This window comes from Equus przewalskii, unplaced genomic scaffold (assembly GCF_037783145.1).
Source record: "Equus przewalskii isolate Varuska unplaced genomic scaffold, EquPr2 ChrUn-13, whole genome shotgun sequence".
In the NCBI taxonomy this organism is placed as follows: domain Eukaryota; kingdom Metazoa; phylum Chordata; class Mammalia; order Perissodactyla; family Equidae; genus Equus; species Equus przewalskii.
Genome location: NW_027228750.1, coordinates 5,146,261 through 5,160,822, shown reverse-complemented (window position 1 = coordinate 5,160,822; position 14,562 = coordinate 5,146,261). Strand labels below are relative to the sequence as shown.

Sequence of the window (14,562 nt, the reverse complement as noted above, 5' to 3'; positions counted from 1 at the left end):
GCCTCAGCTCTTCTCCACATGGGTCTCTTTTACAGGACTGCTAGAGTGGCAGTTGTTTTCGCCCAGAGCAAGGGATCCAAAGAGTAAGGAGAAAGCTGTATGCCTTTAATGACCTAGCCTCAGAAGTCATGTTAATTCTGCTGTATTCTCTTGGTCACCCAGACTAGCCCTGAATCACTGTGGGTAGAGACTATAGGAGGGTATGAATACCAGGAGAGAGGAACACTTGGGGCCATCTTGGAGGCTGGCTACCATACGAAGTCACAGTAGGCTCAGAATAATTCTTCAGGGGCTGGGCCTGTGGCCAAGTGGTTAAGTTTGCGCGCTCCGCTGCAGGCGGCCCAGTGTTTCATTGGTTCGAATCCGTGGTGCGGACATGGCACTGCTCATCACACCACGCTGAGGCAGCGTCCCACATGCCACAACTAGAAGGACCCACAATGAAGAATATACAACTATGTACCAGGGGGCTTTGGGGAGAAAAAGGAAAAAAATAAAATCTTAAAAAAACAAAAAAAAAAGAAGAATTCTTCAATTTACATAACCAACAAAGAATCAGTAGACAGAACTTATCAAGAATTCTTATAGGGCCGGCCCTGTGGCTGAGGGGTTAAGTTCATGTGCTCTGCTTCAGCAGCCCAGGGTTTTGCCAGTTCGAATCCTGGGTGTGGACATGGCACCACTCATCAGGCCATGCTGAGGCAGCATCCCATATGCCACAACTAGAAGGACCCACAACTAAAAAAATACACAACTATGTACTGGGGGATTTGGGGAAGAAAAACGAAAAGAATAAAATCTTAAAAAAAAAAAGAATTCTTATAAATCAAAGAATGTAATCAAAAAAAATGTAAGCAAGCTAAAGAAAAATAGAAGACATCTGGAGAAGTAATTCATAGAAGGAGCAACACAAATCACATATAATAAGCATTTGAAAAGTATTCATTAGTACCACAAAATTCATGCAATTTACCCATCATTGAGGCATAGGCTTCAAATATTTTTGTACAAATGATGCATTTATGTTCATTCATTCTTGTTTTTTTTCCCCACTTCCCCCTGGGATCAAGGTCCATTCTAGAAGCCAACTTAGGGACAGAGGTACAGTTTGTGGCCACAGAAGAGACACAGGTTAATGTATCTATCTAACACCATGAGCCCAACCTCCGAACTTGACCTCAGGAAAGTAAAGTGACAGAACTCAACCAGTTATAAATTGGGGGGGGGGGGGGGGGGGGGGGGATATCAGTAGACTCACAGTGAGCTATTTACAAAAGGTTAACTTCAATTACTAAGTACGTTTTTCATCTTTACATCCTACTGGGGGCAAGCTCTTTAAGAACTGTGATGGGAACTCCAAAAGGAAAGACTATTAAATGTATGAATCTGCTATCTTCTACTATTCCATGGTCTGATATTCTTCTCAATGACTCTACATTATCATTTTCTTATTGTCCCTTTAAGAGAGCAGGTCTCAAACTTTTTAGTCTCAGAATCCCTCTTGTACTCCTAATTATTGAGGACCTCAAAGAGCTTTTGTTTAGATGGGTTTTATCCATCAATATGCACTATATTAGAAATAAAAACTGAGAATTTCAAAATATTTTATTAATATTATAACAAATAATTGTTAACAGTTTAGTTTTACTAGAATTAAATATTTTATTAATTCATTTAAAAATAAATTCATCATGGGGCCGGCCCGGTGGCGCAGCAGTTAAGTTTGCACATTCCCCTTAAGCAGCCTGGGGCTCGCTGGTTCAGATCCCGGATGCAGACATGGTGCCGCTTAGCAAGCCATGCTGAGGCAGGTGTCCCACATCTGAAGCAGAGGAAGATGGACACAGATGTTATCTCAGGGCCAGTCTTCCTCAGCAGAAAAAAAAAAAGGAGGAGGATTGGCAGCAGATGTTAGCTCAGGGCTAATCTTCCTCAAAAAAATAAAAATAAACTCATCACATGTTTAAATAACATTTTTATCAGAAATAACTATATTTTCCAAAACAAAAAGTTTTAGTAAAGAATGGCACTATTTTTACAGTTTTAAAATCTCTGTAATGTCTAGTTTAATAGAAGATGGCTGAATATATGCTTTTGCATTTAATCTGTTATGACAGGTTATTTTGTCTGAAGAAGATGAAGAAAACCTGCCCTCATACAGCTAAGTATTTAACAAAAGGGAAGAGTAGATTAATAGCCATTTCAGACAACTGTGTGGATATTCTTCTTCCATATAATACAAAAATGTAAAAAGTGTACCTATTTTCTAAACATCAATTGTAATGTGGAATTTCAAACTGTGCTGATGAACTTTTACTACTCCTTTACATTAAAATCTATTGGTCTGGGGCCAGCCCTGTGGCAGAGAGGTTAAGTTCATGTGCTCTGCTTCAGCAGCCTGGGGTTTCGCCAGTTCGAATCCTGGGTGCAGACACCACTGCTCATCAAGCCATGCTGAGGTGGCATCTCACATGCGACAACTAGAAGGACCCACAACTAAAAATACACAATTATGTACTGGGGGACTTTGGGAGAAAAAGGGAAAAAAATTTTTTTAAAAAATCTGTTGGTCTATTTTGACTTTGAATGTTTTGCCTATGCATGATTTTGTAATATCATGCATCAGTCACTTGGAAAACACTAATTCACTATGTAGATCTTCCAAATGTTGACATTTCATTGCACAACATAAAAAAAAATGTTAGAGGCCAGCTCTGTGGCCTAGTGATTAAGTTCAGCATACTCCCGGGCACAGACCTACTCCCCTCATCAGTAGACATGCTGTGGCAGTGACCCACATACAAAATAGAGTGAGACTGGCACAGACGTCAGCTCAGGGTGAACATTCCTCAAGCAAAAAAAGAGGAAGACTGGCAACAGATGTTAGCTCAGGGTGAATATTCCTCAGCAAAAAAAAAAAAAGTGTTACTATCACTACCAATCTCATCAGAAAAGCCTTTAAATATTGAGAAGCTGTCAAGCTCATGGTGACAGAAACAAGTTTTCCAAAATTCTAATTTTCATTTAAAAGCTCAGTTTTTATCACTGGCAACATACAACGTCAGTTGTTTTCCTTGAAGTGACAGGTTCAACTTATCCATTTTTGAGAAAATGGCTGCCAAATACTTATGCCTGGAAACCACTGTTCATTAATCATTCTTTCACATAAAAATTATTTTCCATGAAAAAAGGCAGCTAATTCAGCTTGGAATTCAAACAACTGCACAAATTTTTTTTTCTTGCACTTCAGTCTGCAGAAGCACTTTATGCACACTTCTCATTTCATCACACAGAATATGAAGGATCAAGGTTTTTGGGTTTTTTTTTTTTTTTTTTTTTGGTGAGGAAGATTAGCCCTGACCTAACAACCTCTACCAATCCTCCTCTTTTTGCTGAGGAAGATGGGCCCTGAGCTAACATCAGGGCCCATCTTCCTCTATTTTATATGTGGGACGCCAACCACAGCATGGCTTGATAAGCAGTGTGTGGGTCCACGTCCAGGATCTGAACCCACGAACCCCAGGCTGCCGAAGCAGAGTGCATGAATTTAACCACTATGCCACCAGGCCTGCTCCAAGGAGCAAGATTTAATAACAAAATTTTTTACAGCTTCATCAAGGACACAAAGTGAAACTAGCATGGGTTTTTTTGGTGTTATTTTTGTTTTTACCCTAAGTGTGGTGGTAAAGATACAATGACTTTTAGCATGGTTTGAGGGCACTATTTCTGCTAAGGTGCCAGCAGTTTTACACAACATTGCTTTTCCATCATTAATATAAATGTCAGAACAATGAATAGGCAAATAATGAATTAGTCTTATTGTGAAAACAGTTTTAATTTTGCCAACGCCTGAAAGGGTCTCAGGGACGATCCCCCCAGGGTTCTCTGAGATTCACTACTTTAAAGCATTCTTATTTAGGGTCTGCTGAGAGGAATACATATGAAGAAACAAAAAGCAATTAGATTCTCCTAACTAAAATATCTCATGTACAGATACTAAAACTTGTAAAGACTTAGGATTCAGAACATCAGTTTACAAATTCTTACATTATAATTTTTTGGTAGCTGGAGAGGTTTGGAATGCAAATCACCTTGTCAGGTGTGCTGTACATCATTAGATGTCAGAAAACCCTAGAAGAACACCAACAATTTACCTTCTTCCCTCTTCTTTCTGCTTACTGTGAGACTGTGAGATAGAGGTAGTAACAAAGACAATGGGGGACAACCGGAAGACAACAGAAATAGTCCAGTCAGCCCTCAGTATCGGTAGATGCAACACACACAGATACAGAGAACCGACTGTATTCACTGTACTACACCATTTTATATGAAGGAACTTCAGCATCCACAGATTTTGGTATCTACGGGGGTTCCTGTAACCAATCCCCCGCAGATACCGAGGGAGGACTGTACTACAATTTATTGGGGGCATACCACATGCCAGGCACTATATGAAGCACTTTACAATGTATTAACTCATTTAATAAACACAATAACACTATGAAGTAGGTATAGTTATTACCCTTAATTTATAGATCTTAAGTAATTTATCCATAGTCATTCAAGTAGTAAAGGGTGGAGCTTAAAAACGAATTCAGGTAGTATGACTCCTGAATTGTGTGCATTTAACCAACCACAATGCTACAAGTTGTTAAAAAGTGTTTTCTTTGATACATCTTTAACGACCGGCTGCTGACAACTATATTATCATTCAAAAACTCAAGCTTGTAGGGGCTGGCCCCGTGGCCCAGTGGTTAAGTTCGCGCGCTCCGCTGCAGGCAGCCCAGTGTTTCGTTGGTTCGAATCCTGGGCGCGGACATGGCACTGCTCATCAAGCCACGCTGAGGCAGCGTCCTACATGCCACAACTAGAAGGACCCACAACGAAGAATATACAACTACGTACCGGGGGGCTTCGGAGAGAAAAAGGAAAAAATAAAATCTTTAAAAAAAAAAAAAACTCAAGCTTGTTTATATCAAATAGGGCATTAGAGAAAGTAGGGCCTAAAAAATCCCCAAACAGATAAGCCACATGCAGAACTAGCAAACTACCATGCAGTATATGTACTCCTGGGGCAAGAACTTCCAAGGGCTCAAACAGAAGACTCCCCAGAGCGACTCACCATGCTCAGTGATGGCAGAGACAGAATCACTGTGAGGAGGTGCTCTTCACACTGCACCCAGAGGTACTGCCTCTCACTTACCACATGACAGCTGCCATCTCAGACTTTTCACAGTAAGTTGAAGACAAGAATCATTTTTCCATGTTGATTCTTCCATCATTCCCCACAAATGATAAGAATATGAAATTTATGTAGTTGTAAAAAGTTAGCGTAAAAGACAATAGAATCATAGAATTTTACAGGCTAGGAACTCGGCACTAGCACACCTGGAAAAGCTGTCGAGGTGCCTTGCCCAAGGAGACATAACTTATTAATAGCAGAACCCTGTGCAAGTTACTCCCAATCCAGTTCTTCATCCACATCACCATGCTGTCTCAGACATGCCCTACTATAAAGTCTCAACTCCTTCAAGAGTTTGACAGTTTCTTCAGATACATCAATACAAATTGTATTTTTATTGATACATTATAGATTTACACACACCCACTAATGATAACTGTTCTCACTCAACTTGAAACAGAACTTTAAAACTCACAAAAGTGCTTTAAAAAGCTCACTAGTGAGATTCAACAAATATAAACTAGTTTATCTATTTTGATCTTCCAAATACTCCAACAGTAAATCAGTCTTTCTCCTCAAAATATTTAAATCCCTATTTCTCAGGGTGATAGGTACCAGAATCAGAATCATGTGAGATAATAGTTTAAAAAGCAGATTCCCAGTGTCATCCCCAAAAGAGGGTCTCTCAAACTCCCAAAATGGAATTTAAAAAGTTCTCCAGGTGACTCTTATTCATTCAAAAGCTATTTATTGAACATTCACTCTACAATATTCTAGGGGGAAACAAGAAAAATAAGTAAAAAAAAAAACAAGTAAACATTCTGGATTTTAGCTGTCCTATGGAAAAAAAAAAGTGTTACGTCAGAGAGTGACCTCAAGGACTACTTTATTTATTTGTTTGTTTGGTGAGGAAGAATAGCCCCGAGCTAACATCTATGCCAATGTTCCTCTATTTTGTATGTGGGACACTGCCATAGCATGGCTTGATGAGTGATGTGTAGGTCTGTGCCTGATGTGAACCTGCAAACTCCAGGCTGCCGAAGAGCAGCACACTGAACTTAACCACTATGCCACCAGCCAGCCCCTGGAGGACTACTTTAAAAAGAGTAGCAGCCCCAAGATTTTTATGGTGGTGAAAATACTCCGTATGATTTTATAATGATGGATATATGTCATTATACATTTGTCCAAACCCAGAGAATGTATAACACTAAGAGTGAACCCTAATGTAAACCACAGACTTTGGGTGATTATGATGTGTCAACGCAAGTCCATCAGTTATAACAAATATACCACTCTGGTAGGGAATATTGATAATGGGGAAGACTATGCATTTGTAGGGGCAGGGAATATATGGAAAATCTCCATGTCTTCCTCTTTAACTTTGCTATAAACCTAAAACTGCTCTAAAAAATAAAGCCTTTAAAAAGAGAGGTCAGAGAAGGCCTTTCTGAGGAGCCAATATTTGAAGCGAGGAACTCTTAAGAACAGCGGTTCTCAAACTTATTGTACATCAAAATCACCTGGAGGACTTGTTAAGACAGACTGCTGGTCAGGTCTGGAGTGGGGCCCAAAAATTTGCATTCCTAACAAGATCACAGATGATGCTGATACTGCTAGTCCAAAAACCACACTTGGAGAACCATCAATCTAGAGGGAACAGCTAAAAGGTGTGAATAACTTTGGTGTGTTAGAGGAAAAGAAGACAGGCCAGTTAGGAGGGAGAGTAATGTACCTGTCGTTGTTTCAGAAACACTTAGGATGGTGGATAAACTACCAGCTATGGTTCCCCAGACCAGACATGGAATCACAGGTTGTTCAATAATACGTTGCATTTGCAAAGCATTTCACAGCTTATGAAAGCATTTCACATTCATTATTTACTTTGACTTACTGAGGTATAAGTGAAGGACTATTACCTACATTTTAGAGAGAAAGAAACTGAAGGACAGAAACATTACGAACCTGAGGGAACCAGAAAACAAGTGGCAGAACCATGCCCCCTGACCCCAAATCCAGTGTTCCTTCCAGAAAAGCATGCTTGCTTTTTTAAACAGCAAAGTAAAGAATATATACAGTAGTTAATACTAACAAATTATTTTCCAGACTCCCTGCCTAAAAACATGGTGGCTTCCAGACTTAATTTGTTTTAGATACTGGTCAGAAAGCAATATTACATTCAGACTGACAGTATTTAGTCCCATCTACTTACTTTTCCTAGTTCAAAACAAAGGATGAAGAAATGAAGACAGAATTTACAGACTATTATTCCCTCCCCTGCATAAATATCAGAGAGCCAGTTTCATAACCTCAGTCCCTCAGCCACATCAAACACAATTTTCATCTTGTGTTCCCTCTAAATCTCACTTAATCCAGGTTCCCACAAGAACAGTGAATCCCACATGTCTTACTATACACATGAGGCCATGAGCAGTTAGTTATACACCCATTATCCACCCTCTATACACCCATTATCACTTAGTATTTTCTCCATCAATCAAATCCTTATTCTTAACAGTCTTACCTGCATCTCTCAATAACACTTCAAACCCAAAACATCCAAAACTGACACCATTCTACCCTCCCTCCACCACACACACTCACCTGCTTCTGTGCCTGAATGCTTTTATTTGCATTAATAGCACTGCCATCCACCAAACAAGAAACCTGGAACTCAGCCTAGACATGTTTGTTTCCCTGACACCAATCTCAATGGCCCCCCCATCTCCATTCCCATGGCTACTTACAATTAGTTACTATTAATAATAAACTAGCTTCCATTTCATTAACAACTATCACGTATGTCACTTTACACATTTCATTCTATCAATAAACCCTATGAGGTAGGTAATTTTGTCCTTGTTTCACAAATGAGAAAACTGAGGCTAAGAAAAATTAATCTGTCCATGTCAAAAACAGCAAGTGATAAAGTAGACATCCAAACTCAAAGACATCTCACAAAATCCATACCTGTCCCCATACCAAAAGGCTTCCTTCTTCAATACCTGATATCAGTCCTTTACCACCCATTCCAAATGCTAATTTCTCACCTAAATTATTGCCAAGATTCTCCTAATTGGTCCTGCCTCCAGCCTTGCCTTCCCTTACCCTTCAAAATGCCCCAAGTGATCTTTCTAGATCACAAATGTGATCCTTTTATCCTCTTGATATAAAAGTCCTTCAGGGACTCCCTTTAGTCTACACTGCACAAGATACATTCTTGTACAGGATGAATCTCAAACTCCTTACTATAGGTCCACAATTCCTTACTTGCAGTTCCAAAATTCAAAAGCCTTGAAACTTTAAAGTTTTTTAATGTTTGCAACAAAACCCACCCTGAAAGGCGGCTATTTGTTATCCAGCCCATTAGTGTGACATTCCTAAGTTTCACTGCAGAAATGTTAATGTGTTTGACAATGAGCTGTTAACTCAGATCCCACTGGAGTATTAGAGACCTTATCAGGAAAAAGAAAAATTTCCAACTATTCTGAAGTCTGAAACACACCTGGTCAAGGGTTTCAGATAAGAGATTGCAGACCCCTTACCTACTCAGCCCATCAAACCAACCTAATTTCCACCAATCCTCTTCCACATCCATTAGCTCAAGGGATGTATGTGTAAGGTGTCCTGTGCCCTGAATACTCTCCAACCCAGTGAGCTACTCACCCTTCAAGAAACCTGCTCAACGGTTTCCTCTTCAGTGAAGTTTCTCTAATCTCCTCCTGACTGCGCCACAACCACTGTACCAAGTACCCACCTCCAATGCTCTATGTTATATATTTGCTCCCAGATATCAGACTGTGAATGAGCCCCTCATTGAGTATTTTATCCAATTGTAGCAAAGTGTCAGGAACACTACGGGCTCATTAATGTACAATTAACTGAAATTCATGCCCAGCTCTCCCTAACTCCCAATTCCCTTCAAAGTTCATTTCTCCTTCACCCCCAGACCTTGGGATTTTTCCCTAATCATGCAAGCCCCTCACAGCTATTTTCGTTTCCAGAGTTCCTCCTTCCCAATGTCATCTTAAAATTACTTTCTACCAGACGCCTTCTCTTAGCCCCAAACTCTCCAGTGCCCTTTATCGTCCTCTATTTAATCCCTAGTCCTTCTTTCCCCTAGGCTTGAACAGATGAAGTCCTCTCCCTCTAGGGCAAGTCATCCTCACAGCCCTCATCCCTGACCTACTCCCTCCTCAACACCTCTCCCGGCTCCAGGCCTTCCCTCCCAAAACGCTTCTCACAAGCGGTTTCCAGACCCCCTCTTCTCTCACAGTCCCGGTCCGTCAGCTCCCGAACCTGCCCTCGGCCGGAGTCCACGCCTTCCCCGTCCGTTTCCGCACATCATAAACCTCCCTCGCAGCCGGTGTCCCCTCCCCCAGTCTCTCGCAGCCGGCACCCTTCCCTTAACCCTCCCCATAGCTGCGGCGGTCCGGCTTCTCTGGAAACTGTCCCAGGGGCCGTATCTTTCACCTTAGACCCCTCAGGATCGCGCCGGTCCGGGCAGCCCCGGGCCCGAGCACCTCCGTCCCCCGCTCCTCCTCGGCCCACCTGGGGCAGGGCCTCCCGCTCACCTTGCTGGATGTCGCCGTTGCTGCCCCCCGGGATGGGCACGCTGAGCTGGCGCTCCGGCTCGGGCAGACAGCGCAGGCAGAAGGAGTGAAGACAGGGCAGCAGCTTGGGCTCCGCCTCACGCCGGCTCTGCAAGCTCTGCTGACACACGGCGCAGGTGTCCAGGAGAGAGGCTGGCGGTCCAGGAGGCGGCCCCGCCGAAGGACCTGGAGCGGGAGCCGAGGCTGCAGCTGGGGCCGGCGTCGATACCGCCCCCCCGGGAACTCCAGGGCCCACTGAGGCCGCAGGGGCTGAGGCAGCCGGGGCCGAGCCCGAGGAGGCCGCGGCCACCCCCCCGTCGTCGGGCCCGGCCGCGCCGCTCTCCGCGCCGGCCCTGCCGCCTTCCTCCTCCTCCTCCTCCACCAGCACCGCGGCGAGAGGCGGCTCCGCCTCCTGCGCCGCGGGCCCGGCGGCCCCGGCAGTTACCGGCGCGCTGCCGCTGCCCCCGCCGCCGCTCTCAGCCTCGCCGCCGCCTTTGTTTTCCGCCATGTTTTCCTCTTTGAACCCGCCGGACCGCCCCGCGCCGCCCGCCGCCCGCGCCGCCGCCACCGCCCCCAGCCCCAGCCGCAACCGCAGCGAGAGCTGCCGCCGAGAGCGAGCAGCCGAGCAAACGAACGAGAGCGCGCGCGCACGCGGCGCCCCCGCCCTCGCGTCGCGCGGTTGAAGCAGGGCGGGCGCGGCGCGCGCACGCACGCACGGACGTCCCCCGGAGGGAGGCGGGAACTGGGGGCGCGGTGGCGTCCTTGCCGCCCCTCCCGAGCTCCGGGGCCGACGCGTTGCGTTCGCGTCGAGGCAGTTCAGCTCGCAGTGAGCTTTTAAGGCCAGAGGTGGTTCCGAGCTCGGAGGCAGCGGTGGTGCGGGGAGAAAAGCGGGAAAGTGTGGAAGGATAGGAGGCCGGCGCCGGTTCCTGCCGAGCAAGCGTCTCCGGACAGCGCCGTCCCCAGAGGCGGGCGCGTCTCCGCGGAAACCTTAGTTGCCGCGCGGTCGGACGGCTGAGCCTCCTGCCTCGGAGGTGCAGACCTCCCAGGAGGGTTTCCGGGACTCGCGTTCCTTTGGGCGGTTGTGCCATAGGGAGCAATGCAGCAGGTTGTATTTTTTTAAGCTGGGAGCCTACCAGAAATAGGCTGAAAAGGCCGGGTGAGGAAGAAACTCTTGAACAGCTATTTTTAGCATCTTAAGGTGATTGATTCTCAGACGTTGCTACGTATCAGAAAACCAATCAACTGAGGAGCTTTTTCAAAGCAGTGGTGCTGGGGCCACACCCCAGACCGGTATCAGGAAGTGGGGGAGAGGCTGCGGGATGTTGACAAGTCGCCTCAGCTGATTCTGATGTGCGTCACTTTGGGGAGCCGCGGATCTAACCAGTATTATGTCCTGAGAGTCCCACTTTGTGTCCTGTCGTGAGTTGAGTTACAAATGCCATGACAATATCGGCAGTAGAAGTTTTCAGAAAGGATTGTCTTCATTTGAAAAACAAGTACTCGCGATTTTTATGTAGCGCAACAGCTGTTTTAATGTGAAGATCATGAAGTGCTTTCGTCTTCTGTTTTCCCAAGAAACTGTTATTCTTTGAGCTAAGTCCTTAAAGTAAGCCACCTCGAAACGTTTATCACTTATTCGTTCAAAAGTATTAACCTGTTACTATGTGTCAGGTAGTGTTTTAGAGACGCTAGCAGAGAACAAAAGAGATCCTTGCCTTGAAGGAGTTTACAATGTAATGGAGGAAGATTGATAAACATATGCCAGAGAGTAATAAATGCAATGAAGAAAAAATAAGAGTAGAAGAGATTAAAGATGATTGAGGAAGGCCCTGTTATAGGTGAACAAGCCTTGTGGCTCTCCTGTAGAAAGTAGAGTGTTCCCAGAAAAAGGAACAAACTAAGTATAAAGAGTCTGAGACAGAAGGATTCTTGGTTTGTGAGCAGTAAGGAGTCAGTGTGGCTGGAGTGGCTTGCACAAGGCGAAGCGTAGTAGAGCATGAGATAAGAGAATTAAGGGGGCCAGGTATACACAGAAATGGTCTTCAATTTTTTTTAGCTTTTGTGCCCTTGAAAAGAAGTTTGAAAAACTTTCAACCCTCAAACATTGTCAATTGACTCTAAAATTTTTCATCGTGAGTATAGTCGCAAAACATGCAATTTCTGACAGTTTGCAATACTGACTTTTAAATTGTTACATTATTTTAAATCTACCCAGTGGAAAAGTAAACACTAAAGTGGTTTAACAAACGCTATTGTCCATTTTAAAAGTACATAATCAAAAGTTATAGGGCCAGCTGGTGGCGCAGCGGTTAAGTTCACATGTTGCGATTTTCGGTAGCCCAGGGTTCGCTGGTTCAGATCCAGGGTGCGGACATGGCACCTCTTGGCAAAAGCCATGCTGTGGCAGGCATTCCACATATAAAGTAGAGGAAGATGGGCATGGCTGTTAGCTCACTGCCAGTCTTCCTCAGCAGAAAGAGGAAGATTGGCAGCAGTTAGCTCAGGGCTAATCTTCCTCAAAAAAAAGAAAAAAAAGGTTATAGTTTGTTAAATAAATATTAAACACGAAAAAGAGTGTTATTGGGAATGTCTTAATGAAATGACTGGTAATTTTTTTTTTCAATTAGTTTATATAGACCTGGATCGTGGATATATATAACATTACTAGGAAGAGATAGGGTCTTGTATCAATTCCACTTTTCATTTTTATAAATGTAAGCACTGAATTAAAAAAACTGTGCAGGGGCCCACACCAAGGCCTGGTGGTTAAGTTCTCGAGCTCCGCTTTGGTGGCCCAGGGTTTTGCCTGTTTGGATCCTGGGCATGGACATGGTGCAACTCATCAAGCCATGCTGAGGCAGCATCCCACATAGCACAACCAGAAGGACCGGCAACTAGAATATGCAACTATGTACTGGTGGGGTTTGGGGAGAACAAGAAGAAGAAGAAAAAAAGATTGGCAACAGATGTTAGTTGAGGTGCCAATCTTTAAAAAAAAAACTATGCGTGTATATGTGTATATATGATTAGTTTATGTATATATAGTTAATTCCCTTAACACTATCCTTACTTGTGTAGTCTTGGAAAAATTTTCTCCACTGGGGTACCCAAAGAGTACTCATACCTCAGTTTTAAGATGCTGAGTGAGATGGAAAGTCTGAGATGAGTTTGAACAAAGACTCAAAGTCGTAAAAAGAGTCACTGTGGACACTTTCTGGAGAAGTCGCTTGTTGGAAGTCAGAGTGGAAGAAGGAAGACCAGTTAGGCTGCTAATACAAAGATATTTCAGCCAAGGAAATAATAATGGTTGATTGGGCCAGATGGTATCTGTGCAGGTGGTGAAAAATATGGAGTGTATATAATAAAGAGCAAATCAAGACTTGTCTCCAAATTCACTTGAAAAAAATAAGTTAATGAGCTGAATTTCTCAACAAAAAGTTTTGCTTCCTTGAATTTTTCTTAACCTTTTGATGGGAGCTGCCATTTGCGTTTATTAAAATCTAGTATAAAAGTGTGTTTTTGAAAACTGTGTAATTTTATAGAGAGGAAATTGCCCTCCCGTGAAATTTGTGTGCTCTGAAAAGGCAGTGCCTGGAATTAAACTGTCATGGAATATTTGGGGACGTTGAAACTGATACTCAGCTACATCCTTGATTTGCATGGGAGCCCAGAAATCTTGCAGGAGAGACTGAAATCATTAGTGAGGCATCACTGAGATATGATATGCACAGATCTGTCTGATGGAGAGAGTGCAGAGCAAGAAGATGGAATCTGTGCCCTGGAGCCAAAATGCCTAGTTTGAAGCCTGGTTCCACCAACAGCTAGCTGTGTGGTTTGGGGTAAGTTACTTAACTTGCCTCGGTTTCCTCATTTGTAAAAGGGTGTTTGTTACTAGTAGGACCTACCTTGAGGTTGTTTGACAATTAAATATTTGTAAAGTGCTAACAGTGCCTGGTGCATGGTAAACATGAAATGAATGTAAAAGTAGACTCAAAGGTCCCTGAAGGGAGAAACAAAGGTATCTCAGAGAAAAATCTCAAAAAGAGGAATCATGCTATAGGCTGAAAGGAGCAGCAGGTACTGGTAAAGGCTGTGTCCAGGCATTCCCCAGACTAGGCTACCTTTTACCCCTGAGCTTCTTGCCCAAGTGTTATGAGAAAAACACAGTTCTGAAAGAAAGGAGAGAGCTATCAGTAGGTGCCTAGCAGCTCTGCTATGGAGAACCTCCCTCCCTCCCCCCAAAATTGCTGGTAACTAGAAGTGAAGGAACTTTCCAGTTGTCCAGAAAAGAGAAAGCACTGGAAGTGAGTGACATAAATAGGAGAGCAGTGGTGAAAGCATAATCCATCGGCTGGGCGCAGGGGTTGGCAACAGTGAGGCAGTAGCCCAAGAGTAACGTGAAGATTTGCAAAGGCCAGTTCTGCAACTCTTGCACAGAGCACCCATGGTCAATAGCAGGAGCAGAAGAATGCTGAGCTGCAGTTGAGATTTGGGGCATTTCTTTTTTTTTTTAATTTTTTTTTTAAAGATTTTATTTTTCCTTTTTCTCCCCAAAGCCCCCCGGTACATAGTTGTGTATTTTTAGTTGTGGGTCCTTCTAGTTGTGGCATGTTGAATGCTGCCTCAGCATGGCTTGATGAGTGGTGCCATGTCCGAGACTTAAGCACTTGGCCACGGGGCCGGCCACGGGGCATTTCTGTTAATGTGCTATAATTGCACTCATGAGTGGGTGAGGCCAGGGCGTATAAAGGTGACATTTTTTGTGATTTAAAGTTCACTTCTCTGAAC

General features: G+C 43.7%; 1 protein-coding gene across 3 annotated transcripts in view; it reads right to left on the bottom strand.

Annotated features, from left to right (window-relative positions):
• Nucleotides 1-10,478, bottom strand: part of TRIM33 (tripartite motif containing 33) — a 116,280-nt gene extending 105,802 nt beyond the window's left edge. For all 3 annotated transcript variants that reach the window (XR_011536822.1, XM_070608103.1, XM_070608104.1), the window contains exon 1: nt 9,757-10,478. Coding sequence is in view for 2 of the 3 variants with exons in the window: in XM_070608103.1 (XP_070464204.1) it covers nt 9,757-10,282 (526 nt within the window). In the remaining variant the exon portion in view is untranslated. The remainder of the gene's footprint in view (nt 1-9,756) is intronic.
• Between the last annotated feature and the right edge of the window lie 4,084 nt (nt 10,479-14,562).